Source organism: Melospiza georgiana, chromosome 6 (assembly GCF_028018845.1).
Source record: "Melospiza georgiana isolate bMelGeo1 chromosome 6, bMelGeo1.pri, whole genome shotgun sequence".
Taxonomy (NCBI): Eukaryota; Metazoa; Chordata; class Aves; order Passeriformes; family Passerellidae; genus Melospiza; species Melospiza georgiana.
Genome location: NC_080435.1, coordinates 13,049,353 through 13,076,770, shown reverse-complemented (window position 1 = coordinate 13,076,770; position 27,418 = coordinate 13,049,353). Strand labels below are relative to the sequence as shown.

General features: G+C 43.9%; 1 protein-coding gene across 2 annotated transcripts; it reads right to left on the bottom strand.

The window, feature by feature from the left end:
- Positions 1-74: 74 nt before the first annotated feature.
- PHRF1 (PHD and ring finger domains 1) lies at positions 75-26,973 on the bottom strand. 2 transcript variants are annotated; one of them, XM_058025498.1, is made up of 18 exons: positions 26,895-26,973; positions 21,006-21,235; positions 20,556-20,678; positions 18,852-19,084; positions 17,814-17,897; positions 16,714-16,835; positions 14,993-15,090; positions 14,269-14,441; positions 12,718-12,847; positions 12,270-12,409; positions 11,286-11,473; positions 10,446-10,565; positions 8,550-8,704; positions 4,918-7,692; positions 4,066-4,217; positions 3,337-3,597; positions 2,155-2,283; positions 75-1,019 (listed from the first exon to the last, which is right to left on the bottom strand). In XM_058025498.1, exons 2-18 carry the CDS (start codon positions 21,094-21,096, stop codon positions 885-887), a joined length of 5,109 nt encoding a protein of 1,702 aa, XP_057881481.1. In that variant the 5' UTR covers positions 21,097-21,235; positions 26,895-26,973; the 3' UTR covers positions 75-884. The 2 variants fall into 2 exon arrangements, with proteins under 2 accessions (XP_057881481.1, XP_057881482.1); XM_058025499.1 differs by having other exon boundaries at positions 4,141-4,217.
- Between the last annotated feature and the right edge of the window lie 445 nt (positions 26,974-27,418).

Sequence of the window (27,418 nt, the reverse complement as noted above, 5' to 3'; positions counted from 1 at the left end):
GGTTTACATGGAACAGCCAGGCCAAGAGGCAAATGCAAGACAAACAAATGACACCTGCTACAGGACAAAAACCATTCAAAATAACTTTATAAACTCTGTCACATTTCTGCTTTGTACATCAGTTCAACCTTATCCTTCGGGTTTGTTATGGAAAATTGACAATGCTTGCTTTTTGTTTCGCTTTTCCTGAAAGGCAGACACAAAACCAGCCATCAGTGCATTATTTACACAAGTGCAACACAATCTCCCACCCCAAAATTAATTTTTTTCACTAACAAGGTACTTCCAAGAGAATGTAAATAAACACCACAGCTTGAGCAGTGTTTCTGAAGTCAGTTTATAAAGGTTAGGTCATTTCTGCAATCCCCAAATGCCAGAGCGAGTAAAGCTTCGCTCGCCATCCAACAGGCTAAAAATACAACATTTCAAGTATTAAATCAGAAATTTCTAAAGACAATCCATATTTCGATAAATAAACACAAGGGAAACAGTATACAGCTCTCAATATACTGTATGAAAAGTGGTGTCCAGTTTCAAACTTTAGCAAGACAAGTGCACAGCCCAAAAATGCGATCAAGTAACCCTGAAAACTGCAGCAATCCGGGAGTTCCAAACATGAATCTCTTCTGTGTTTCCCCTCGAATTACTCTGCTGGTCTGAGGCATTTGATTGTTATTTAGTTCTACAGCTGTAGGTAATCCAAAAAATTCCTAAATTCATTCCCATATGGAAACAATTCAAGAGAAGGTTCCATAGATAAAGTCTATTATCATCTTATTTCTCTGCACTCCGCTTGCAATGGGATGCAACTGCAGGGCTGTTATTCCCATAGTGTCCACAGCTAGGACAAGTTCAGTCCAAGTCATGCTGGCTGTGGCTTGCTCTCAGTTTTCCACTTCACGTGTGTCTTCACCATCAGTTTTCTTATGTTTCCTCATATGTTTGTATTTTTCCACATATGCCTTCACCAGGTTAGCCACCTTCATAGGGTTGATCTCTCCACTTTTGCTGTGGCAGATCTGCAGGGGATCAGAAAGGGCACTTGGTCAACGACAGCAGCTCAGACAAGTGGCAGAGAGGCCCTAAGCTGCCCAGGGGAGCCAATTCCTGCACAGACCCCCAAGGCCCAGAGCAGGGTACATAAGCAGAAAACAAAGACAAGAGCAGCATTTTCCTTCAAGCATTTCAGGAATGGCCCATAGCTTATCTACAGAGCACCAACTGAAGGCAGAGGTATCTCAAAGCAAAAAACCTCATTTTTACTACAGGTTTTTCCACCCATCCATTCAATTTTACACAACATGTGGTAACCAAGGAAGTGTTGATATCCCAGTTTTGGGATGTTTTTGAAGAAGCAATGCTCAGATTAAAAGAATGTCAGTTTTGAGAACACATTTTGAGACAGGGAAGAAAGAACAGACCCTACACAAGTTACTTTATTTCTCTTCAGGGAGGAGTTCAGAATGACTTCAGTAGCAATTGGCACTGCTCAGCTCTCTCACAAACATATTGGTCACACAGAAGATGTGAAATTGCAGCCATTACCTTGGGGATTTTTATTTATGATGGAATTTCTCAGTGACAGCAAGAATGCAGAGCAGGGAGAAATTACAGCTCTCTGAGGTATCAATTAACTGCCTTGACCACTGACTGCATCTTTTGTAGCCATGATCTACTCAGCACTAAGATCTGAGAGAAAAGCTCGTCTCAGCAAAATTGCAAGACCCTCTTCCAAGGTTCAGGGACAACACAGATGCTCAAGGACCTACTGCACAAAGTAATTTCTCACTTTATCAGAAACAGCTAGGATTCTGGCTGAAGTTCCTAGTGAGGGAGATTTGACCATTCTCACCCAGGGCAGATACCATGTAACATTTCAGCACAAGCAACTGAAGCTCAGCAATGTTCAGGTCCACTGAAAACATGACCTCATAAAAGGAACAGACCGACAGCTCTCATCAATGGCACCAAAGAGTCTGGCATAAAGCAACTACTGCTTCACCACAGGAGTGCAGAGTATGAGTCAGGGTCCAAAGATCTGCTAGCCCAGTTATGGCATGTAATTGCTGAAATGGCAAGTGCAATCTAAAGTACTGCCACTATGTAATGACCTGCCCAGCTCCTCCTCTCCACTCCCTTTCACTGGGCCCTCACCTTTTGCACTGCTTTCCGAAGGATGCTCTTGTACTCTTCCTTTGTAATCTCCCTCTTCTGGTAAAACGGTTTGATGGCAAGTTTCACTTCTTCCACAGCCCTTTCTTGCATGTGAAGCTTCTTCATGTACTGCACAGGAAAGAGAACTTCATTACCTTGTGCTGTCTTGGGAATGGTTTCTGAATCTGTTTTTCTTAGAAACGCTCAAACAACGAAAATTCTCATTTCACAATTTTAACAATCCAAGTAATCACCTCAAAGTGATTTCCTTTACTGTCAATTACTGTCTTGAAATAAATACCAGTTTGTGCTATGAGGAGCCCTTGCTTTATGTAACATGTGTTTTAAGCAAGTGACTACAATGTGGACTTCCTGGTTTTGGTCCCCTCCCTTCCTTCCAACAGCTCTAAATTAAACATACATCCAACAAAAGGCATCAGATTCTAAAAGCAGCAAACCACAACTGTGAATATAAGGCTTCAGATAACTCTAAAGACAATGTGAAAAGTGCAGAGTTGCCTAAGAAGTAATGATTACAGGTGCCATCAAAACAAGTCTATAAAAACTTGCTCATAATTGGAGGCTCAGAGTGAAATGCATCTTACTATTTGGTTTTATGGTGTGAGGCAAAATAACAGGCTAAGTTCTTTTCATTCTTGTGTTAGCATCCACTGTGCCTAGAGCAGATGGTCTGTGCAGCAAACCTAAAACTCAGCAGCAAGGGATTTGCACTGAAAGATCTCCACAGTGTTTTACTATCTTTGCATTTTCAGTGCTGATAAGGAACAAAATACAGCTCTACCTCTTTATAGGACTATTATGAGAATGGACAATAATTTCAAAGCTGGAGGGGAAATGAGAAAACCAGGTGTTTAGAGAAACTTGGGCATTGTGGTTTCTGGAAAGTCCCCTCCAAATATTCACATAAGAAAGTTTCAGAACTTTAAGAAAGTATTTCAGATGTTGCAATCCCTCTCTGTCCTATTGAGATGAACCAATAGAAAGCAGGTGAAATGAAATAAATCCCAAATGAATTCAAAGAGAGGATTGACTGCTGCTCTTTGGTTAGCACAGTCAGTCACCAAAACCAGCAGGGCTGGGAACATACAGTACAGAAAGTTAAAAATCTTCCAAATTAAAAAGTTCAAATAAACAGCTCATTAATTTTATTAATTCACTCACCTCCTCGTTTTTTGTTTTATCCACTGGAGGTTTGGGTGCTCTGATCTGTTCCTCTGCACTTCCAACAGAAGCAGCTTGGATTCCTGGCTCAGATGCCGTAGCCAGGCTGCCTGGCTCTGGGGTGAGGCTCTGTCCTGCCACGCAGCCCAGAGCTGGAAGACTGCCCTGCATGATGAACTGAACCGTGGGCTGGCTCACCGGGGCGTACGGGGGCAGGCTGGAGGGCAGGGCTGCTGCCAGAGGGATGTTCTGGCAGTACACCTGTGGAACAGACACCGCTCTGTAAAGCCTGTGCTGACAACACACAGCATCACAGCAGGGTCCTCAGAGCACCTTTATCCACCACCAGCTACCAGCAGCCCCAATCCCCTTTTAGCTGCTGGGCAGCACAGACTGATGGCTCAGACCAAGGCTACCAAGCCAACATTTACAGCCTGATCACAGTCAGGAAGAAGCTCATAGTTTCTCAGGCAGCACTGTCCTTCTGCAAGCTAGTGCTGAAAGCAGAAGCTGCAGGTACAGAGCCAAATTAAAGATGATACATTTCTTCAACTGTAAGGAGCACCTGAGAGATTAAATGATAGGAGGATTGCTGAGGTGTAGAGGCTACATGAAATGTACCACACGCAGAGGAAGGCACACTGCCATGAGAGGAGAGTGGTGCACAACGAGGGCACAGATGAGATGGGATGCCTTCCATGACAGGTGGGTGCTGGAATAGGAACCAACCTGAGAGGAATCTAGATCAGGAAACATAGGCTCGGGAATCATATAATTGGTTGGAGGAGGCTCATTGAACTGCACCTGATTTAACGTTTGGTTCAAGTCCTCTGCTTTCCAGGCCCCTTCTTTTGCTCGCTGCAGTTTGTACAACGGCATCCCTAGGTAACCCAAGGGAAGGAAAAGAAAACATCTTAGCAAAGAACAAAATAATTGTCAAAGATTCAAACCCAATTCTATTTTAAGAATTTAAATAAAAAGCATCTAACAACAAAACTAGCAATAAAAGGATTTTTTAGTATTTGTATTTTAAAGCTTCTGATAATAGAGAACTTCTCATCCCCTTCAGCAATTGCTTTCTACCGGGTTCTCTGTTGAGAGTAACCAACAAGAACAACACAGGCAACTCTGTCAACACAAATAGCACAGGTTCCCAAGCCAAACTGTTTCTGGCAGCTTTGGTTTAGCAGCATTCACAGGAGTGAGCTGCAGACACCTGTCATACTCCTTGGTTTTGAGAAACATTTATAAAGTCTGAAGGCAAAGCAAGCATTCCAGTTAAGTGCAGAAAGGTGGGACATGGGCTGCCAGCTCAGAGATGGGGTTGCTGCACGTGTTTCACAAACGAACAAGCTGCCACTGGCTGAGCTGTGCTGACAGCACGTCCTCTCCAATTCATTAACACAACTCACCTCGTGATTTCAACCAGTGCAAAATGCCAGCTCTCAGGATTGCAAACCACAGCATCATCCCAGCTCAGACGACAGAGCTCTTACACTACAACCACATTTGGCCAGGCACCAAAGACCTAAGCCTTATACAGCCTGTTCAACTGATGTTTGTTTCCCAAAAGAAACTTACTTGGAGCTTTTCCAGCAGACAATGCGCCACTTTCCTCCTCTTGAAGATTCCAGGTAACTCTTTTCACGGGTGCTTTTGATTTCAAGGCAGGACCCTGAGGTACCACTTCCAGTTCAGGTTTAGTGAAATTACTTGTATTTTCATTGGAGACAAGGCACTCCTCCTTAACCTCCCTCACACAATCTGCAACTTTGCTTTTGGATGAGCTTTGAATTGGTGCAGCCTCAGCTGGAACATGCATGATAACTTCTTTCTTTGGTGGTTGTTCCATCAGAGATGGACATAATGCAGTATTTTCTATTTTAACTGTAATCTCTAGGTTTGTATTGCTACAGCTACCAAGCACAGCTGCATCAGTACTATTTATTAAGTCTGTTTCAGCAAAAGAATCCACATCACCAATCGGGGCACAAATGTTTGTGATCTCTGGCGCAGGGAATGCAGTTTCACTGCTCACTTCCTGACAGATGGGCTCTGCCTTTATGGTTTCTTGGACCTCTCTCAGCTGAACTGGGGTCTCAGTCTGTATTTCCTCAAGTTTGACATTTGGTTGGATGGTTATGGAAAGCCCTTCTAGTACTAGCTCCTCTTTTGGCTCTTGTTTCAGAGAATGGGGTTCCTCCAGACACCTGGTCACATTTTCAGCTGGAGGTTTTTGATCCTTTTCTGGAGCAGGAGGAAGCAAGGTCTCTTTTGATCTGTGTTTCCTTTCTTTGGAACGTGATTGGGATCGCGCTCTTTTTTCCTTTGATTTGCTGCTTTTGCGCTCCCAAGATCGAGACGCAGACCGAGACCGAGACCTCCACTTTCTCCTCTCCCGAGATCTGGATCTCGATCTCTTTCTGTCCCTTGACTTCAAACTACTTTCTTTATCATAGCTCTCGTAGCTTTTGTCCCTCCTGTGCTTCCGCCTTTTAGTCCTCTCAGCGCTGTTCGACCGGGAGCGGTCCCTGCGCCTTGATCTCGAGCGAGAGCGTCTTTTCTTTTTCCTATTTTCATAAAAATCAGAAGTACTTCCAGGAGTACCTGAACGTGACCTAGATTTCCTTCTGTCCCTAGACCAAGAAGTTTTTGCCTTTTTATCCTTGGTTTTATCCTTTGTTTTCTTCTTTTTTGATCGTTCGTGACTGCTAGAACGGTCAGTAGAAGACCTCCTGCTCTTGGATTTTAACGTGTGTGTTTTGCTGTGCTCTTCCCCACCTGACCAAGAGGTAGATCTGGAGCTTCGGTCCCTTGAGTGTGCTCTATCTCTTGACTCTGAACGTGATCTCTTATGCTCTTTGACAAGTGCTTTTTTCCTTTTCATCTTCTTCTTGCTTCGGGAGCTGGAGTTTGAACAGGATCTAGAACGTGATCGCCTCTCTGCTTGTTCTACTTTTTGGACTTTCTGCTGCTCAACACTCTTTGAGGGACTATCTGGTTCTATTTTTACATTAATATTAGGTCTAATCAATTCCTCAGCATTAAAGAAGACATTGGGTCCTTCTCTGCTTTCCTCCTTTAAACACTTTGTATTAGAAACTTCCTTAACAGCAGATGAAGTGCAAGGACTGCTCAGGACATCTTCCTCATCCACATTATCTCGTTCCTCTGTATCAGAGATCTGTTCTACAATCCTGCTTGCCACTGTCACCTCATCACGAGACTCTGTGTTACTAGATGGCACGTCAGAGTCAGGCCCAGATCCAAATATATTTTCTACCCTGTATGGGGTGAAACGACGGACAGTTTGAAATGTTTGAACTTTGGGATTTTCAATGGAAATAGTCCTGGTGATATTAGTTAGTGGGATCCCTGAGCCAAGCCTTTCAGGACTGCTGTTTGCTGAACTAGAGTCCGATCCTGTTGGCTCAAAGGGATCATAGATTTCACTTTTGACCTGCTTTTTCTTCACTGAGAAAAGCGGTGAAGGACTCTCCTTCTGCTGCACTTCATCGTCCACAGGGCGGAAGGTATTACAAAATCCTGGGTTAGACAGCCTGCTGGAATGTCCTGTGTTCCCAGGAATATTGATTTTAAAACTCTCAAAAGAGCCTGGGCCTTTGCCCCTCAAAGTGCCCAGCAGCGATGAACCGCTAGAGCCGCCAGGATGGGTGGAGAAAGACACCCCGCTTGGACGTGACTGCTGCTGAGGTTCCTTGGAATTTGACTTCTGACTTTCCACCCTGCTACCCTTTCCAGGCTGATTAGTGCTCTCCTTGCCAGTCAGCTGGGTTATGCAGGAGCTGGGGATATTACAGCTTTGGCTTCCTGCAGGTTCCGGCTCCACCTGCTTGCTGCTGGTTTCTTTTTTAATCTTTGGTATCCTGGGAAGCTCAAAGATGTCAATTCTCTGGGAAGGTGGTTTTACTGGCTGCCTCACAGTTACAGCTTTTGAGCCAGAATTCAAGTTACAGCTCAGAGGCTTTGAAGATGAATCAGTGGGTACAAAGTTTTTAGATTTTCCATTAAATCTGGGTATTTCATCTAACTTTGAGCCATGCCTGCTCAAAGTCGCTGTATTCTGGGTCTGGACAGACCTGGGTGTCATTGAATATTCTGATTTTACAGCTGCCTTTTCCGGTGCAGTCTGTGCAGGGCTTGCTGCAGACTCACTCCTGCTCAGTGACGGTGCTGAGAACAAGGCTGTGGAGTGAGTTCCCAGTCCTGAGGAGACGGAAGGTCTGGCCATGGAGCTGCCTGCTGTGGTCCCTGAGAGCGCTGCGCTTGGGGGGCTGGTATGCCCTGAACCATCCTCCACTCTGGAGTCACTGCCTGATTTTCTGTGAAACGGAGCTATGGCACACAAACAGACAATTCAGCTTTGCAGGACACATCCAGACATTTTCTCCCAATGTTAACAGAAGTACTGAGCTAATTATTTTAAGCTCCACTATGGTTTGCACACATGCCACACAGTAATAAGGAAGTCCAACAGTTCTTTTGGTCACATACTCACTATTTAGTGCCAGACACCACATCTTTGAGGAAAACAGTAATGTTTAGGAAAGAAATTATTCTGTTCTGTAGGTATCATCTAACTAGTGCTTATTATCCTGTAGCTGCTGATTGACAGAAATGACTATAATAGAGGACGTTAGAGGTACTTATTTTAAGAATAAAGCTCTAAGTTTCAATTTGAACAGGTTCTTTTCTAGCAATGCCATACCAAGGGAGAACACAGCTGGAGATGGTAGCACATATTTAGAACTCTACTTTTGCAAAAAAATTTCTTGCTAGGGTCCTTCATCCTGCTTTTCAAACTGAAGTACAGATCACAGGCATGGCAGTAGTGCATGACACATGCCAGAAAAAGTGGGTCCTAAGATAACTCTGGTCTATCCAGTCCTACATTTTTTATAACAAAGCAAAGCATGAAATCACCGTGCAGCTCTTTTGAAAAAAGAAAACCATGCATTAAAAATAAAATTCTCCAGTATCATCTCAGGTCTCATTTAAACACAGACAAGCAACACTATTTCAGAACATCCATCTTATAAAACAGATGACTGTTGGCAGCTACTGAATCTATCCTACATATTCTGAGGCTCAGTAAGAGTATCCCCAAGCTCAAAGCTATGCAGCCTGTAGGATCAGGGCAGATGTGGATGAAACAAAGAGGCAAATGGCACTGTGATGTGCCAAGTCCTTACCTTCCTTCTTTGCTGTCAGTGAACCATCTCTGTTGATGACCACATCTGAACTGCTCATCATGAGAAGGCTCTGTCCAGACAGGATACTTCCCAACAGATCAGGCACAGGAGCAGCTTCTGCTTCTTGATCAGGACTCAAGGCAGGCACGCTGCTTCTGCATGTTTCAGAGGGGTTACATTTCCTTTACTCTTACAGCACTTGTTCTATACACACACATTACATTAAAAAGAAACCAAAGTCAAGGGCATAAACAGAGATCAGCCAGGGAAGTTCACTTGTAGTTTCGGCTTCACTAGAGTCATTCAGTCCCCATGTTTCTCTGACAAACAGAAGGTGAAGCTTTTACTGACTTCCCACAGGAGTAACACAAGATAAGAAAGTAATCATATCTGAGACTTTTGGTTAGCAAATGCTGGTGCTCACTGTGTTATATATCAAGACTAACTTTCCAGTGCATTTAAAATGCATTTTTGGAGTTTAAACCACTAATTACCACTTCAGAGCTATTTCTATCCTAGTTGCCTCTCTTACCCCCACTAAATCACAAACACAAAAGTATTCCTCAGGCCTGCACTTCAAACTAATAAAAAATGACAGAGCTTGAACCAGTGTTTAACCACAAGGTGCCACTGGTGGGGGCAGCTAAGAGCATGGCATAGAGCAATTACATTGAAAACCAACAGCAATGCTCCCACACATGGGACAGCACAAACACTCTCCGTTATGCTTTGCTCAATCTTATGAAGATGGTTTAAGTTCTCAGTTCTTGAAATATGGACTGATAAGGTGTTTCTGGTGTTGCTTCTGGTGTTTCAGCTTTTCTCCCTTTGCTTTTGTGTTGATGGGATCTGGGGGGTTGTTTTGTTTGAGTTTGCTAAAAAACAAACCTCCAAAGGGACCCAGCTCTTTGAGGGAGCTAGATTTCACTTCTGTATGACAACAAAGTAAACTTTATTAAAATAATGTACACCAAACATTTCTAATAACATACAACACAGGCCAGACCAGGAAACTCAGTGTAGCCCAGACCGATGGAGCCTTTAGATGAGCTGAGTATCAGCTAAAGAGTTCCATCTTCTAATCGATATGCTACTCAAATAACTCTGAGGAACTAATCCTGAGAAACTAACTTTCACTCTAAGTCAGATGCATTAGAGGGCAGCTATGGAACCCTTTCACACCTTTTAACCACTTAACCCTTTTTTCTTCTTTTCAGGTCCCTCAGCCTTGCAGTTTTCGGTGACTCTATTGGTACATGCCTCAGTGACTTCCCTCATCCCTTTTCTTCTCATCATGCTCCCAGCTCCCTGTATCTTACCCCTCAGCCCTGAAAATTCACTGTGGCTGCCAGTGGGGGGCAGCCAGGGCTCCCTGGCCTTGGCAGGCTGGCAACACACAGCAAAGCCACTGTTAAACTGCAGGATCAAAGCAAGCTTCTCCTCAATTTTCTGAGCTCCAACAAACAGCAGAATTGGGTGAGGTGAGTACAGCCCTCACATCCTCAGGATGTGCAGCTGGATTCCCCAGGCCTCTCGAAGAGCAAGTGTTTTTTTAAAGGTTAATGACACTGGAATTTAAAACATACTAATGGGGTTAATAAATAGTCACAAACCAGAAAGTAAGAAGTGTTGGATTACGGTGGAAATATGAATTTTAAATTTCAACAGAAATGTTAAAGGTATGATGAAAGAGTGTATGTGTTCAACATAAAAAGAATCCTTGCACAAACTGATGTGGTTATTTATCTATATCTGTGCAGGCATGCATTTATACACACACATGCACTTTTTAGAAGACAGGGTAAAAAAAGGGTTAAACAAAGAGGATCACTAGGTTTATTCTTCTGTTAGGGTCATTAGACAACTAAGAATAATAAAATAGCAATGGACATTTACCTGGGAAGTCCCACAGAAACGGGTCTAGCTACAGGACGGTGAGACCTCAGTGCCGACTGGGAGAGAACTCTCCTTTTGGCACTCACTGGTGAATCTGGATTTGCTGGAACCTCTTCATTACTGTGATAAAACATGAACCCTGAAATTGTCTGAAATGTTTTTCACATCAAAGAGATGATACCGCTATGAGAGATAGAGTTAGAGAGCACTGTATATTTTATTATGATATATTAAAAATATTTGTGCCATATACTTATTTTCTGTTCTGCCTAAATAGAACAGCTTGATTCAAACAGCATGTTTTCATATCTAAAATGTTAAATGGACAATTTTCTTTTATGAAAGTATCAAAAAGAAGTATTCAGTGGAAAACTAAATTTCACCAACATTAATTTCAGATTCCCCCCTCCCCAAAAATTCAAAGTTTATGAGTGGCATCAATGGCACAGTAAGATTTGGCACAGTAAGATTTCTCCTGAATTTCAAGTGTCTGGAAAAGTGAAGGTAAGAAAAGGAGAAACATGGAAGATTCCATTTAATTTTGTGGGTTTTAGGACTGGACTCCTTCAGATTCTAACCTTTCAAGAACCCACAGATCTTACTGGAAGTTTCAGGAGGCTGATTATTTCAGAAAAACACTTTAGAGGAGGCTGATTCCTTACAAGTTTAGTAACTTAGCCCAGAAGGAAAGAAAGAACAGGTCATTATGTGTTACCATGGGCTGTGTACCCAAAGCTGCCTTCAGATGTGAGATTCACACTCTGCATGGAGCTGTGTGTACAAACAACCCAACAGCTGTTAAATTACCAGGTCCCTGATCACAATCCAGAGATCTCTCACCTTTCATAAGGATCCAGCTCATATGGATCTCCAAACACAGAGAGGGAAGCTGCACCAATATCTGCTCTCATCAGCCCCAGTGAGGGCTCAGCTGGTTTGTACATGGAAGGAAGTGAGGCCCCACGCACAGGTTTACTGAGACCAAGGGTTCTTGCAATACGGGAGCGAGCAGTAACCTCATTTTTTCCCTGCACAAAGAGATTGGGTTATTTAAGTTAGGGCAGGTAAATTTGTGTTTAAAGCCCCAAATTCTTCATTTAAGCTGTGTACAGTCATCAAGTTACTACCATCACCAGCACAAGTGGTGTGCATTTATTGTCTATGTTTGTTTAAAAGCATTTATGAAACTTGTAACTATGGCCGAGACTGCATGCATCAGATATAAGTGACCAGATAAATTAAGATTCTCAAAATCTTTAATAATGTCAATTCAAAATTGTTGGTTCCTTATTAAATGCTGGAGTTCTGGCTCTGAGGTGTAGACTCTAGTTAAAGTAGCTGACAAAAAGATTCAAGCTGGTGCAGAGTAATCTGCAGAGTAATTTACAAGAGAACACTACCCACAGCTGAAAGGGATTTTGAGAGCTCTTACAGCTAATAAACTGGCTTTGCAACGACACAGCCACAAACACCCACAGCCTATTATTACAAAGAACAGGTGCTGGCAATTTTAACTGAGCTTGCATCAGTACCAAGTAAACACTACAGCTGAATGGCAGGGCAGGACACAAATCCTGCAGGACATGCTTTACAATCTGACCCCTACAGTCCAGGTAACAGGATATGTCAGCATAGAAGTTGCAATTCACTTCCACATACAGCATCTTTCTGGAATACCCTGGACACATCCTGCACAGACTTCCACCAGAAAGAAAGGTGCCTGCTACCATTGAAAGGTGGCATTTCTTCCAGCTAAATCCCATGTTATAGTGCTTTAACAGAGGGCTGAAAAAGGCAGGCACTGACTGGCAGAAACTCACTCACATGTGATCTTACTCTCGTCTTTTTCCCCCTTCTCTTCTTTGTCACACGCTTGCGCCTCTTCAGCTGTGCCCCTGAACTCTTCTTCCCAGCAGCAGATTTCTTCTGAGTTCTTTTTTTGCCTCCTGCTTTCTTCCGCCTTCCTGATGGGACAAAAAACAACGATCTGGCTAAGTGCTGGCACTGTATTTTACACTGTACTCCCCTTCCTGTCCCCCCATGACACACAAAGCAGCTCAGAGAGACATACAGCACATCACCAACAGCACAGCAGGAAAAGTGACATCCTTAGGAATCAGTTAAAAACCACCTTCATGACACTTCTAGGCAGAGGGGTAGAGGGAAAGAAGAAAATGCACATGGGATACCTCCACAGCTGCGCAGGTGTGGCAGCACACAGCTGATGTATTTTGCAGGATTCAGGCCCCCCTGAGGTGCCTGATGTCCTTACCAGTTTTCCTCTTCTGCCTGGTGGGAGCGCGTGGTGCCAGAGGACGCTGGTAGATGGCTGTGTTCAGGCCTGCTACCACTGCCTCAATTGTTTCATCCAGAAGGGAGGACATCAGGTACCCTGGCACGTGCTGTGGGGAGGATTGGAACATACACCATACAGTCAGCAACATTTACTTATAAAATGGATTTGAGATTCAAATGAGGAAACCCCTCACATCACCAAGCTGCCACTTAAGCAATTATGTAATTTTTAAATCTACTGACTGGCATATTAAGGACCTTGCTGTTCAGCTTCCTTCAGAGTTACATGCATGCTCCCAGCTTCTCAAAACTTATACTCCCTCAAACAGTGGAATTATGCTTCAGTCAACTCAAGGTATGAGCCAAAATAAGATGCACTTTTGTTCAGAGACAAAGGCAATAAATAACAGTGCCTTTCTAGGTACAATTTTTAATCACCCCTGCACACTGAGAAGTGGAGCTAGGAACAGCTCTTGAATGGGAAGTGCTGGGTTCCCAGGATTACACTACCATGGAATAGTAAAGTCCCCATGCACCACCCCTCTCACCCACAGGAAATGACTCCACACTACTTCTAAAACAACAAGTAAGGAAGGAAAGAAAAATAACAACAGTTACCTTGCAGAGTCTTTCACTTCAAACAACACTTTCCTCTATTTTTTTCAACATATAGCCCTGACTACTCAGCTGTAATTGCTTAACAACAATGAATCAAATAATTCATCAACTTCTTCTATTTTATTAACTCTTCTAAAGTTAAAATTGAAACACCTGGGTTTGGAGACAGTGGGGTTTGGCAGTCAAATAAGATCATCTCCATTAAGGAGGATATAATGAATTTAACAACTGCTAAAGCCTTCTGGGAAGTCCTTAAATCAAGGGAAAATGTGATAAAAACTTAAGGTGAGCTGGATCTTAGTTCATGGCAGCTATCTCAAACTATACTTAATACAGTAAGACAGGGACCCTGTGTATTTGGGATACTCTCCTGCATAGATTCTCTAGTACTGTTAATGTGTTTGAACTCATGTGGCCTCATTATTGAGGACACTAAAATCTGGTTTTTTCCTCTTCTAACAAGGGACTGATTTTCACAAAAACAGAAACTTTAAAAACGCAAAATTTTTCTCTTCAATTGGACTGAAGGCAGTCAACATGTTCTACTGCTATGGGCAAGGAGAACAAAAGAAAATAAACAACTGTCAAATAAACATGCTAAAAAACGAGAAGTGGTGCACAAACTTTGTATTAATAGCCACTAGGAATAAAAATAAAATGTTGCTCACATCAGGGGCAGATAAAAATGCAAGCTAAGAGAGGAAGCTGCTGCAGCATTTCAAAATAGAGCATCTTGGTCATGTGCCGTACTCCATTTGGACATCCTGCACATCTCAGATTAAAAGAGCTCCACAACTACCAACCACTGTGCTATGGACAGTCAACACAGCCAGCAGAGCTACTGCAATGGGGCTAGTTTCAGTGAGCCTTGCCCAGGGCTGTGCAGAGCCCCTCGGAGTGCCCGTGATACCCGGATTTGCTGCGCCGTGGTGATGCGGTTCCTGTTCACGGTGGCGCGGACGCGCTCGCTCTGCCGAGTCCTGGCGATGGCCCGCGTCCGCACGTGAGGGCGGAGCCTGCTGGTGGTGGGGACAACATCGGCCATCAGGGCAGCCACCTCCTCCTCACTGACATGATCTGCATCTTCAACGAGAACAGCATGAGCTTACTTGTCTTTCTACACGTGAAATAATTTGAAGAATTGCAGACAAAAAAAAAAAATAAATCAGCATTCTCTTTCTTAAACCAATCACCTCTGCAGGCAGCCATTACCCTCTCGAAAGAAAATGAGCACAGACACCATTGCTTTAGACTGTTATCACAGTATAGCACTTTTCTAGGTAACAGAAATTGCTGCTACCTTGGCAATCTGAGGTCAGGACACTAATAAATTCTTTCCAATGTAACTCAGTGCAGTCACACTGTGGTGCTGGGATTGCCTTGGAAAGGTTAAAGGATGCTTACAAGAAGCAGTTCCACAGGTTGTAACTGCAGATGAAAATCTTCATAAACAAGATCCTCTCATCAGTCAAGAGTTCAAGTCTAATCTTAAGGTTCAAGAGAGAATGCTTATCAAAACAACTTGAAACAGATAAAGCCAAGAGGTTAAACATGTCTTCAAAACACCACATGATTCACATTATCCAACCTGGGAGAAAAATATTTACTTTGAGTGGCTACCACAAAACCCTTACCTGCAGCACCATTGGCACCCATGGGGGCACAGGCAGGGCAGAACCATTCATCTACAGGGACTTCACTCAGAGGAGGATTAAGGCATTCCATGTGATACCTGGAGGGGAAAAAACCCAGAAAATCAAACAATATGCTCCTTACCTAGGGACCATTTCACTTCTATCCAGCGCTACATATGGCAGATTCATTTTCTTCAGCCTGAAACTATGGTTTATGCATCTGCTTCTATCAATCTGCAGAGAAACAATGCTACCTGATAGCTACACAAGGTTTTTAGTTCTAGATGGTATTTTCATCACTTTAGGCTCAAAAAAATCTCAGAAAACTGAGCGTTCTCCCCTCACTGTGTGGTGAATCACTTGCCATTTGAACCCAAGCTGCAAGAAATGTGCAGAGCCAAAACTGATGGTGGCAAGAGAAGTACAGAGGCGCTGGGGAGACAGGCAACCAGGAAACAACATCAGTTTCCTGATGAAGCTGATAAACCAACACAATATTAACAGTGCTCATGCTTATGAGCATTTGAGGCAAGCTATTCTACATTTTTCTAGAGTTAATCTCAGCCATGGAGAGCTAGTAAAGACTGCAAGTTCTTTTATCAGGAAGTGCTTCTGGAACTGCTTACTCTAGAAATCAAGCATATATAAAGAACTTCCTTTAGGAAAAGGAAACAAAAATCAAAGACCTGTATCAAACTAGAAATTACAATACATTTAAAAACTACAGTAACTATAGAGAGATCACAAACTAAAATCTGAAGCAATTCAGAGTTTGCTTCAGATTGAGAGAGGCTTATGGAAATTCAGAAAGAACTTGAATATGAGACGTGTATGAAATGCTGTTTTGGCTTAATATTTCAAACTCAAGTGTTCTGATGGTACTCTTAACAATCTTTAGTGTTCCTGATTTTGTCTTTTTCCCAGAAGATGAATCAGTGTATATGTGTGTATGGTCAGTGTATCAGTGTGTACAGACACGGAACACAAAGGAAAAACTAGACTTAGCAGATGTCTAGTTAGCTTGGCAGAGTAATTTTTGAAAAGTTATTTTACATACTCTACTAGCATCTCTCTTTGTTCAGTGGGTAATTTCTGACATCTTCAAACTGACAAAGCTGGAAGACTGATTAAGCAGCCCAAGGGCTTTAAATTCTAGCAGAAAACAGTAGGGCCAGAGCTGTGTTCAAGTATATTCACAACTCTACTTAAACATTCATTTTATTAATCAAGGAGAGGACAGAAACAGAAGCAAGCAAGAGTAAGAGAATCATTTAAGAGCTGTGGCTGTAAAGAAAATTCTCAACATTTCCCAAAACTGTGGATCTTAAGTACTTCTCCTGCACAGCTCTACTGCCCAGTCACTTGGGACATGTCATGCATCCACTCCTCAAGGAGACATAAAGCATGTAAGGTTCTACTCTTCCCACACCCAGATGTTGCATGGATAAGCCCAAACACCTTCATCACTTGAAGGTGTGGTCATCTGTTTTGGTGCCCTGCAGCCTTGATGTGTGCAGGACTCTCCAGACAAACATTGCTAAATGACCAGGAAAGGATCCATCACATCATGGGGATGGAAGTCTGCACTAGAACACATGGATACACGACTGGCCACATGGTGAGCCTGAAGAGAGCAGCAAGGGGCAGCCTGCATACCAGACAGTGCCTGAGGACCCCACTCTGGCTACGTGCAATCATGCAGGTTTATTTCAGCCTCTTACCCTGCGTCGCAGCCATCACAGAGCAGCAGGCGATCCTCGCGGTCACTCCTGCCACACACCTCACAGAACGTTGGATCATCCTCTCCATCAGTGCCCTGAGTTTTTGTGTTCTCAACAGGAATCTACATAAAACAGGGATTCACAGTTTATGCAGAACGTGGCACTTTTTAAAACCCACCGTCACACTAACAATAGTACCTGCAGCAAAACCTACAAGTGAGGAATCAAAATGGCTGTTACACACCTGAACCTTCACTTAGCTCTTTCAGCACACCTAGGGCATGATCAAATACCTGACAACATCTACTTAACTTGTCTACTGTCAGGCACAAATGACTGTAGAAAACTGCATGTTAAGAATAGGCAAAACAAAAATCCACAAATAAGATCAAAAGTAGTCAAACAAACAAAAAGATGCCAAAAACGAGACTAAAGAAGAGAGCAAACTGCTGCCTCCTATATTACCTCAATGTTAACTCTCAATTCTGCTAAAATGCAAACAATAATAAACCATCAGTTTATGAAAACAAAGCATCAAACCCCTAAATGTCCCCTGGAAACCAACACCTTTCTGATATCAATTAAGAGCAGTGACAACTCTTTAATGTTCTTTTGTGAGCAATTACTGGCACACTCAACCAGTGCCCTTCAGGGCTCTCCTCCTGCCTTGTGCCTCTCTCCCCCTCCAAACCCAACTGCTACACAGCATTGCTGGCAGCAGGACATAAGGAAGAGATCATGGAGAGTCTAGATTATTCCTACACATCCTATAACAGCACTTGAAGAATGCAAGGCACTTTCCACACGCAGACAGGGTTATTCATGAAGAACAGTTTTCAGTCAAATGTCCATTATACAAAACAGGCAGTTGCAAAAAACACCCTTTTTCTACCACCACAAATGATGCCACAACACAATATTGCAGAAAGTAAGGTTAAGGAGCAAAAAAAAGTCACAGTTCCTTAAAAGGCAAATTCAAAATAAGAAAAAAAATAATTCATTCAGATAGCAAGCATTACATAAACAGCCTAAAAGTGTAAACTTTTGAATAACAATGTTGTGCCAAATGGCCTGGTTGTTTGCTACAGTCAAAGGCTTACCTTTTTTAAGATTTTACCACCAAAACGTGCCCGAATGTTAATGTAATTAAAGAGGATTCGATCCACTGGACAAGAGTTTGCATTCTAGGAAAAAAAAATTCCCAATACAGTTAATAAGTGCATCACTTTATTCAAATTTTTAAAAGTAATCTTAAATTATTAATGTAATAAGCATTAAATTAATGTAGTAGTCATTTTAACAGCTATTAACAGCTATTGATCTTGACATTTCAAGTACGTTAAACTGACTTATCTGGTTTACAAACAACATGTTCTATTACACATGCATTTTTAGAGAAGCATTTATTTTACTGAAGCAATTTAGTTATTATTCAATTGCCAGCAACATCAAAGTTGTTCCAAACATTGCCTTGAAATAGTGCTCACATTTTAAGTAATTTACTTTCCTTTGCACAATGAGTAACTAGAAATGGTTTAAAAATATATTCAGTAAGAGCGATTTATTTGCTTTTTTAAAAACTTAATCACCACTGCTACTGCTGCATGCACTGTAAGTTTTGTAATTCTCACCCTGGATTATGACTATGGCAACTAGACAGGTGGCAAGGAACTCTGACTGAAAAGTAAATTCACAGCAAGCTCCCAATTGTCAGTATTTTTTTACGTCTTTTCTATGCTTAGATGTTCAGGGTTGCAACAGATCCCAATCCAATGGTCACAATACAGAACTCAAGAAAATATAAAGATAGATATGCAGATATATCCAAGCATAGAGAAAAATCAGTACCTCAACTTGAAAAAACAAAAGAACTGTAGATGCCCACAAACACACTTGGTTGTGACCTTACACCTTGCAGAGAACAGAACAAATCAGGACAGGTACAAGAAAAACAGATCCAGACTTCAAACATGAATCCTGCCAAACAGAGCAGTAACCCAAGTCTGTTTAAAAAAGCTTAAGAAAGCAAATAGCAATATGACAGTGTTTTGTTCTCATTACAGGACAACAGCATGATCACAGGGGATGGGGCAGAGCACACCAGAACACCACAGGACACCACAGACAAAACAGCTCACCTTAGACCACTCCACAATGCAGTCCAAGCAGAAGTAATGGGAGCAGCTCTCAGGAGTCCCAACAGCCTGATCCCTAAATGTGTTGAGGCAAATGGGGCAGTTTTCACCATCCTCATCAGAGGAGAGGCTCACTCCGTTCAAGTGTGGCTCTGATTTCAAAGAATCAGCCATTCCTTCCATAGTGGCCTCATTTTCTTCCTCCTCTTCTCCCTCCTCCTCATCATCTTCGCAATCTTAAGAAGTGAGAGATAAAAAACAGCTTGTGTGTGCTGCAAGACTTCAGCAATGGGGACAGAGGGGGTGGGCAGGACAGGGGTCCAGTTCACAGAACATTCCAAGTAAGCTTATTTTATGAGGCTGCAGGGGTCAAGCACAGTCTCCCCAGTTTAAGGCAATATTTTTTGCTGTTTTCTTGCTTCCTAAATCCCTTCACTAAAAAGCAATGGATTACTCTGGTGAAAAATAAAGCCTGATAATGTAAGTAGTCTTGCAAGAGATTAAAATCACAGACACCAGAAAAGCAAAAGATTATCTAAACAAGACAGTTAAGACAGGTTAGGCTACCACTGAACAATGAAGTTAAAAAATAAAGTTATAATAAAGTTACCATGTACCCAAATTTTGTTTTTTTAAGAGACATTCCAGAGGAAAAGTAGCAGCAACACACTCTGCTGCAGAACAGCAAATGAAAGATTTCACCAGTAAAGTATGATTTTATGAGCCAAGGGATCTAAGTGCCTTACAGACTGCTTAAAGCTTGATTTTGAGTAAAATTAAGCACTCAACACACATTGTTGAAAGGTATTTTTATTTTTAGTACAAAATAAAAAGATCTGTTAGTCTTTCCCTAAAACCTGTGAATTAAGCTGATATTTTCAAGAAGCAAGAAAAAGTACTTAAAACCCAACTCACTTTGACCAAGGACTGTTGTTGGGCTGCTTTTTTTTTTATGAGAATGAGACCCTTGTCTTTTCTACTGAATTCTTCTGTCTGGACATAACTGACAATACTCTGAATGATGGATTAATAAAGCTTTTTAGCACCTGGCATCAATTTTTTGGTCTGTGTTTAAATCAGTGTAACTAGTAACTTGGAAAACTGTGCTCTTGCCTTCTCAACAAGCTTTACAGCAGATAAAAATCTATTTTTGTCTATCCAAATATTAATTTGAGTGTAGCAGTTTCAGAAGTACATGTATCTCCAGAGTACGTTTTCAGTAAAATCAACAAATTCAAATGATATTCACACTGCTTTTTCCAATAAAAATTAGTCATATCATCTTCCATCCTCCCTAGGTATTACAGCAATAATAATTTACTTTCAGAACTCCCATCACAGCATTCACTTTAGAGCCCCATGCCAAAGCAAACTAACAAACATGCTTTTCATAAGTGAAAAAATAGCATGAGCCATTGCTGCAACTTTGACTTTTTTTCCTCTTCATGCTGGGGCAGAGTTCACTCCTGCTGACTACAACTCCACTGCTTTGGACAGTAGACAGTCTTCAAACATGCAAATGCTTTAAAAGCTTAGAAATTGGGCACTATTACTTGTTTGCTTATTACTGTAGGATTTTGGCATCGGCCTGACAGAGCAGCATCTGTGGATTTACATTTCATTGTTAGTTTCCAGAAGAACAGCTTTCATCTTGCTCTTCCTCAGTTATTAAAAAAATGCCTGTTAAGGCACATGAGCAGAGCTTACCTTCTGTTTCTTCATCTTCACTTTCTTCCTTGTCCTCTCCACCTCCCTCTTCCTCAGTGTCATTATCTTCCTCTTCACTACCAGTATCATCTTCTGAATCCCAGCTATTGCCACCATTGCTTTCTTGAAAAGAGAACAGAAGAGAAGAGGAGAGGAAACACTTATTTGATGCAGACATACAGACAGAACAGCCCCTCATCAGGGCATTATGGATGAAGTGAACTCCCAGATTTCTGCAGTGGTATCAAAGCTGCCCATCTGGAGAAACTCCAGGGAAGCATGCCAGCAGTCTGATACACACACAAGCAATGAAGTGAAGCAAAACAAAAAAATTATCAGGGAAAAGGTGACAAATGGTCACAAATACATCTTTAGCAGCCTTCTGAGGGTAAATCTATAGGTTCTACAACCTCAAAGGAGAAAGGTGCATGCTCAGAGAGCCCCATTTACCTGTTTCGCTGAGGAGGGCCAGACACTGCCTCTTGCCCTTTCCCAGAGCAGCGTTCCTGTTGATCAGCTCATCCTGGCTGTCATCGTCCATGGCGGGGCATGGGAGCCCCTGCAGGCGGCAGAGGCAGGGGCAGGGAGGGAGTGCAGAGTTCCAGCAGCAGGACAGGCAGGCTGGCACGGGGCAGGGCTGGCACCAGGCGGGCACAGAGCGTCGGGCGCATCCGCGAGACCTGAGTGTGAGAGGGGACACGGCTCCTGCACCGCTGAGCAGCCTTCCCCCAGCTCACAGGGGGCCACAGGCAAGCAGCTACTGCTGCTGTGTGAGGTTCCACAGCCCTGCTGAGCTGCATCCAAGCAGCTGCCTGTGAAAATCAGTGCACGTGAGAGATTCAGCTGGATCCTGGGCTCCTGGATGACAGCGAAAGTATAACCAGAACTCCCCACTGAAAATAGCAATAGAAAACCTACAAACACTAAAACCATCCCATGGACCAGTAATTCATTGCAAAACTGAAGGGACCAGAGGCCCTTTGAACAAAGCCTAACAGGATGACAATATGTTTTTTAAATAAAAAATACTCCACCTTGCCTGATTGAAAAAAGAATAAAGATTACGTAGTTTAAGTCCTTTATTTAAGAAAAAGGGGCTTTGCACAGCTCTGTCCAGAAATAGAGAAGTTGAAGACCCCACAACCATTACTCCATGGTAAAGATAAGATCTGATTTAGTGCATATTAATGCAATCACATTAATTGCTGTGCATCAGCACAGACTGGCAGTAAAACTGACAGATACTGGGAGACGTTGCATGATCCAAATTCATAATGACAATTAAATCAGAGCTTTTAACACATAATGCTACAAAGCATTAAGGCAGACAGACCCCTGGCAAGCTTCTATAAGCAAGTAATGAAAATATATAATTAACAGACACTTAAAGCTAGGTGTCATATCTCAATATGAAAAAGAAAAGGATTCTTTTATGAGAGTGGTAAAGAAGTTTCAATCAGGTGCTCTTCTCCCACTCTCCCTGCTCCCCATTACATATTTTGCATATTAAGAGATTTTTTGGAACAAAACACTATGTTTTATTCAAGTGCTCTTAATCTGTACCTTTGCACACTCCCTCTTTAAGTCACACAGCACAGCTTTGCACCAGAGAGTCTTAAAAATGTAGGTTCTACTAAAGTAGACCAAACTACAAATGGAGTCTTCAGTGGTCAGGGAAAAAAACCCAGCAAACTCTAAAGAAAGAATACTAAGTTTCAACACAACTAAGTTCCCCTAAAGATTTCTCCTAATTTCAGTAAAAATTTTGCTTAAAGACAGGTTTACATTTTTATTTGTGGCTGTTAACATGAGCGTTTAAAAAACTGTTTAAAAACAATTTCTGTTGGCTGAAAATACACAGACTCATCAAAAGCCAGTTACTCCATGATGCAACTGAAAAAAATACACAGAAACACCCGGAATTTTTCAAGTTTCAGCAGTGCGTACGTATGAATTATTCAAGCTGAAACTCAATTATATAATATCCTCCCAAAAGCTCAGTTAGCTACAGCAATGCAAAGCTTGTGGTGACGTGAGGGCAGGACACAAAAAGGGAAGGACTGGCAGCAGCAGTCCCCTAGCAGGGCAAGGCAGGCACGAGTTCCACCCGAGCATTTGGGTCTGTGCAGAACCTGGGCTGCTGCTCCAGGGGCACCTTGTGGGAGCAGAGCGGGTCCCTGCGGGGCTGGCACTGCCACACGCAGCCAGCCACCGCACTCCTGAGCCACTGAGGGTGAGGGAGGGCAACCACAGCTTACCAAAACATGGATAAGCCTCTGCTTCACTATGGACATTACCTGGGTTTCCCTGCTCTCCAGTCCTCAAAGCAAAGGAAGATCGTTGTTTCAAAAAGTGATTCCTACAAGCCTCAGTTCTGACCAACACACACCTTGCTACATTTCCAAGCATGCATTTCTTCACTGTAGTGGAATAAAACCACTACCTGTGGTATTTTTGCCTTGCTACCCCATGGAAAGCTATCCTTTAGGCACAGAGGTGAACAAATCAGCACTTGTGACTTGACAATCTAAACTGACATATTTATGCTGCAAATGCAAGCTTGTACTTTGCTCAGAGGCAAAACTCTGAGTTAAAGAAAATCTGATATTGCAGCAAACAATCAAGTCTTCAAATCCTGTCAGTAAAAAAAGTCTGTTTTGTGGCTAGCTGGAAAGTGACAAGTAGAAACTAAGCGATGAAGAGATGAAGTGGATTTGAGATTTCTAAGCACATCAGAAATATTATTTTACAAACAACCTATTCCACACTGGGCAGCTGCTCTTAAGAAAAAAAGAAGGAAACCATGGTTGACTATACACCTATATACAAGAGGCTCCTTCTATTTTTTAAGAACAATAAGCAGCATTTCCCAGTTGTTGGGTTTTTTTACAGGAGACATTTCAAACAAATTGCCACCGTTAAACACAAACACATTCACGATACACTTCAGAGAGTTCACCCACCTGTACAAAAGCCCCGTTTTCTCCAGCACTTAGCATACCAGAATTTTTCTAACCCCCCTGAGCCACAACTAGCAAATACAAAATAGATGGAAAGCATTTTTATTATTAAGTTAACCAAGAAGTTTCTTTGAGGAGGGGATGACAGTCATTCCTCCAAGGCAACCCTTAACTCTGCACTTCTGTAACACAAAAGGCCAGACTGCTAAAAAGCAACCAGTTATCCCTGAAGGCCCTTTGACTCAGGGAACTACAGCTGCTTTTAGTTTTGGGGCTGTGAAGGACGTGCCCTTGTGGCACCCAACCCCTTGCTGCTAGGTCACTTGGAAACTGCCATGGTGTGCAGTACTCCCTATACAGCACTTGAGCTGCAAGCAGCTCTCGCATGCACCAATCCTCCCTTCTGCATCCCACGTTGAAAGTCTGTCAGAGGAATTTAGGAAGGAACAGAGATGCAGGGTAACCTGGCCAGAGATCCCTTGTACTCAATAGCACTGATGCTTTCAGCAATCCCCACCTCAGTTCCTCGGGCAGGGGCCTCTCACACTCACACAGTTTATCTATCCAGGCTCTGGATTACAGCTCGCACACAAGGCTGGCTGAAGGCAGGCACCATCCTCCCTCCTCCTTAACATCCCCTGTTTGCAAATTCTCACTTAGGGAACCCTACTCAAACATCAAACCACAGAGGCAACGAGTGCATGGCAGGTGCTTGATCGCTCTGCTCGCACCAGTGCTCTCCCCAGGGCTCAGCTCAGCACGGCCCAGCCAGGTTTGCTCCCAGGGCTGTGTCCCTGTGGCAGCACAGGCTGCAGGACACGCTGCAAGCCCAGGCTTTGCTGCTGAGACAGATTACACTTTTACACACAGATGCCTTAAGTCATTTTAATAGTACAGTCAAAGAGCAATTACAAATACCTTCTTCAAGCTGTATTAGCAACAGGGCTTTCTGCTGGCTTCAACAACAGAGAAGATTAAGTGCTTCCTCCAGAACAAGTGTTTATCAAACAAGCACTTCAGGAACCATTTAGCTTTTTGAACTGAAGTCCTTAAGCATTACCACAGATGAGTATTTTAATGCAGTTGGAGCACGTTCCAGTGAGAAGGCAAGCGCAGGTCTCCAGCCATCAGGAGGAGGCACAGCCTGCAAAGGACACAGGAGCTCCACCTCCCCTGACACAAAGCCCACCGAGCTCTACAACAGCGAGTGCCTCTCCCAGCACGGGCACTGTCCCTCCTGGCACCAGCCCATCTCCTCCTCCACCAGCTGTTAGGCACCTTCTACATTTTTTAGAAAGAGAAGAGCTACTACAGATGGCATTTACTTTCACCTCATTGGGTAACTCAGGACTACTTGTAGGTGAAGAAGTTTCTCACAGAATTTACTCACAGGGTGGTTTTGAATGCTGATCTAATTACGTGGGCCACTACTGAGCCATCATGCTCTAAGGAACACTTATAACTACATTTAGGCATACTAAATTTTCAGACATTTGGGCTTTCAGTTCTCATTGGCACATCTGTTTCATTGGCTTGTTGGGGGGAGGGGTTTTGGTTGTGTTTTTTTCTTGGTTTTGTTTTTTTTCCCCAACGGACTAAATAATTCAGTTCTCTCCGGAAAAGCAATGTCACACATCAGAAATCATTTAACTTTGTTTACAATTTCATATGCTACAGTCAATGAAAGAAAGTTAGAGCTGTCAAAATCATTGCTGCACCCAGCTGGAAAAAATCTGGTTATGGTGTGACTACTATCTGCCATCACCACATTCCAAAGGTAAATTAAGACAACTTGGCAGGGAAATAATTCAGATTAACAAGACACTCCTACAGCCCAGAGTTGTGCACTGCCAATCCAGTATGCACAGGGAGCTTCAAAAAAGTCCCCTAAATCTAAATGTAGATCCCTATTTAAATTTTAAAAAAAATTTACTCTTAAATACCACTAATCAGAACTGCCTATGCAATAATTTAAGTGGAAGCACGTAAGAACCTAATAGATAAGTCACAGAAAATTAATCCTGAGGTAGGTAAGGAAGTGCTTATCTGCCACCCATCCCAGCCCTGCCCTAAATTTAGCCACCCTGAATTCCAGGATGAAAACTGCCCACCAAAGCTTCCCCAGGAGCTGACAGTGCACTCTTTAGGGAGTTTGTAATGCAAACAAAGCAACACACAGGTTTTGCAAAAGCATTTTGAAAGTACAGCATCTTACCCAGAGGAGCAGCTAAGCATTTTGCACCTCTGTATTCAAAGCAGCAGCCAAGTTGTATGGAATTCCCAGCCTCCAATTCCTTGCAGCAACTGGCTCTGATTGCAGCTGTGAATCAACTACAATTCTGCTCATCCTCCTCTTTCTTTACAGGTCTCTTTTCTTAGGAAGAGTCCCCCTTACTGGTGAGTTCCCTTTCAGGATCAGTCTTTCACACCAGTCCCATCTTTAGCTACAGCTTCCCCTGCTGTTTATGGGAATGACTGTGGGGAAAATCAAAAACCACAACAAAAACCAACAAACCCAAACAAACAAGAAAACCCAAACAAAAAGCTCACACACTTTCATATTCTGTGCACAGCTCTACGGAGAAGGACCCCAAAACAGACACCCCTGAAACACACCAGCAACACACGACGTGGCAACAACCTGCAGGAAAAACAGAGAATGGAACTACAAACATCCCACCCACCCCACTGTCACCCAACGTGGGGCGGCAAAGGAAAGGCACCGCTGACACAGCTTAGAACCTCTCCGTAGGCACAGCTCCCTCAAGGCAAAGTTAACTCTAAACGTGGCCTTGCGATAAGTTAATACACGATTAAAAAAAAAAAAATAAAAAAAAAAAGCTTGCACGCAGCTCCTGATTTGTACTTGCGAGCGGGTAACTCCTCCAACACCCGTGTGTGTGCGCACACCAGCAGCGGGAACGGGCGGGAGGAGGGAGAAGGGACGGGGAAAGGGACAGGCGCGGACACAACACGCCGGAAACCCCGGGGGGTTTTGTTTAGTCCCCTCGCTGTATTTCTACACGCACTTGGTACATTTATTCGGGTCGCTGCCGCAGCAAAGGCGGCTGCACGGCTCCCGAGCCCGCTCGGCCCTTCTGCATCCCGCGGGGCGCTCCCATGGGAACCCGGGAAGCACCCGGGGCCAGCCCGAGCCGGGGCTGCCCTCCCGTAGAGGCGTCTCCCGTCGGAGAACAACGCAATAAACCAATAAAGCTGCTGCCGTCGTTGCTGTTTATGAGAGCGACACTGAAGGAGCGACCGGGGCTGTTCCCAGCCGGGGCGGGGGTCGGCCGCTCCGCCAATTCCCACGGCCCGGCCCCCCGGCCCGGCCCGGCCCCCACCCCGCGCGCAGGCCCCGCCCGGCCCGGGCACTCACCGTAGGAGCAGCCCCCGCTCACATCCCGGCCGGAGCCGCCCGGCGCCCGCTCGCAGCCGGGACCCCACGGCCGCCGCGCCCCCGGAAGCGCTGTGGAAACACTGGCGGGTCACGGGGCGGCAGCGGGCGCAACCACCGCGCCTGCCGCGGGGGTGGGCGGGGCGAACCATTCGGGTGACGGGGGGAAGGCGGCCGCGGGGATGAACCATTGCGGAGGGGACGCGCGGGCTGTACCACTGCGGGGCCGCGGGAGGACCGGGCCGCACCGCTCGGTCCCCGCGGGCAGAGCCGGTCCCGCTCCGGCCGCTTCCGGTTGCTGCATGGAAACAGGGTTGGCGGGGGTGACCGGCATCCCTCCGCCGGGGTACACAGGCTTTCTGAGGGGAAAGCGGGGCTCAAGGGCCACCGCACTGCGAGGCCAGCGCGGGGCTGCGCTCGCGGGATGCTCCGTTCCGCTCCCCTCGGGGCTGGGAGCACCCTCGCGAAGCCGGTGCGGCCCGTGAGGACACGGATCTGTGCTGAAT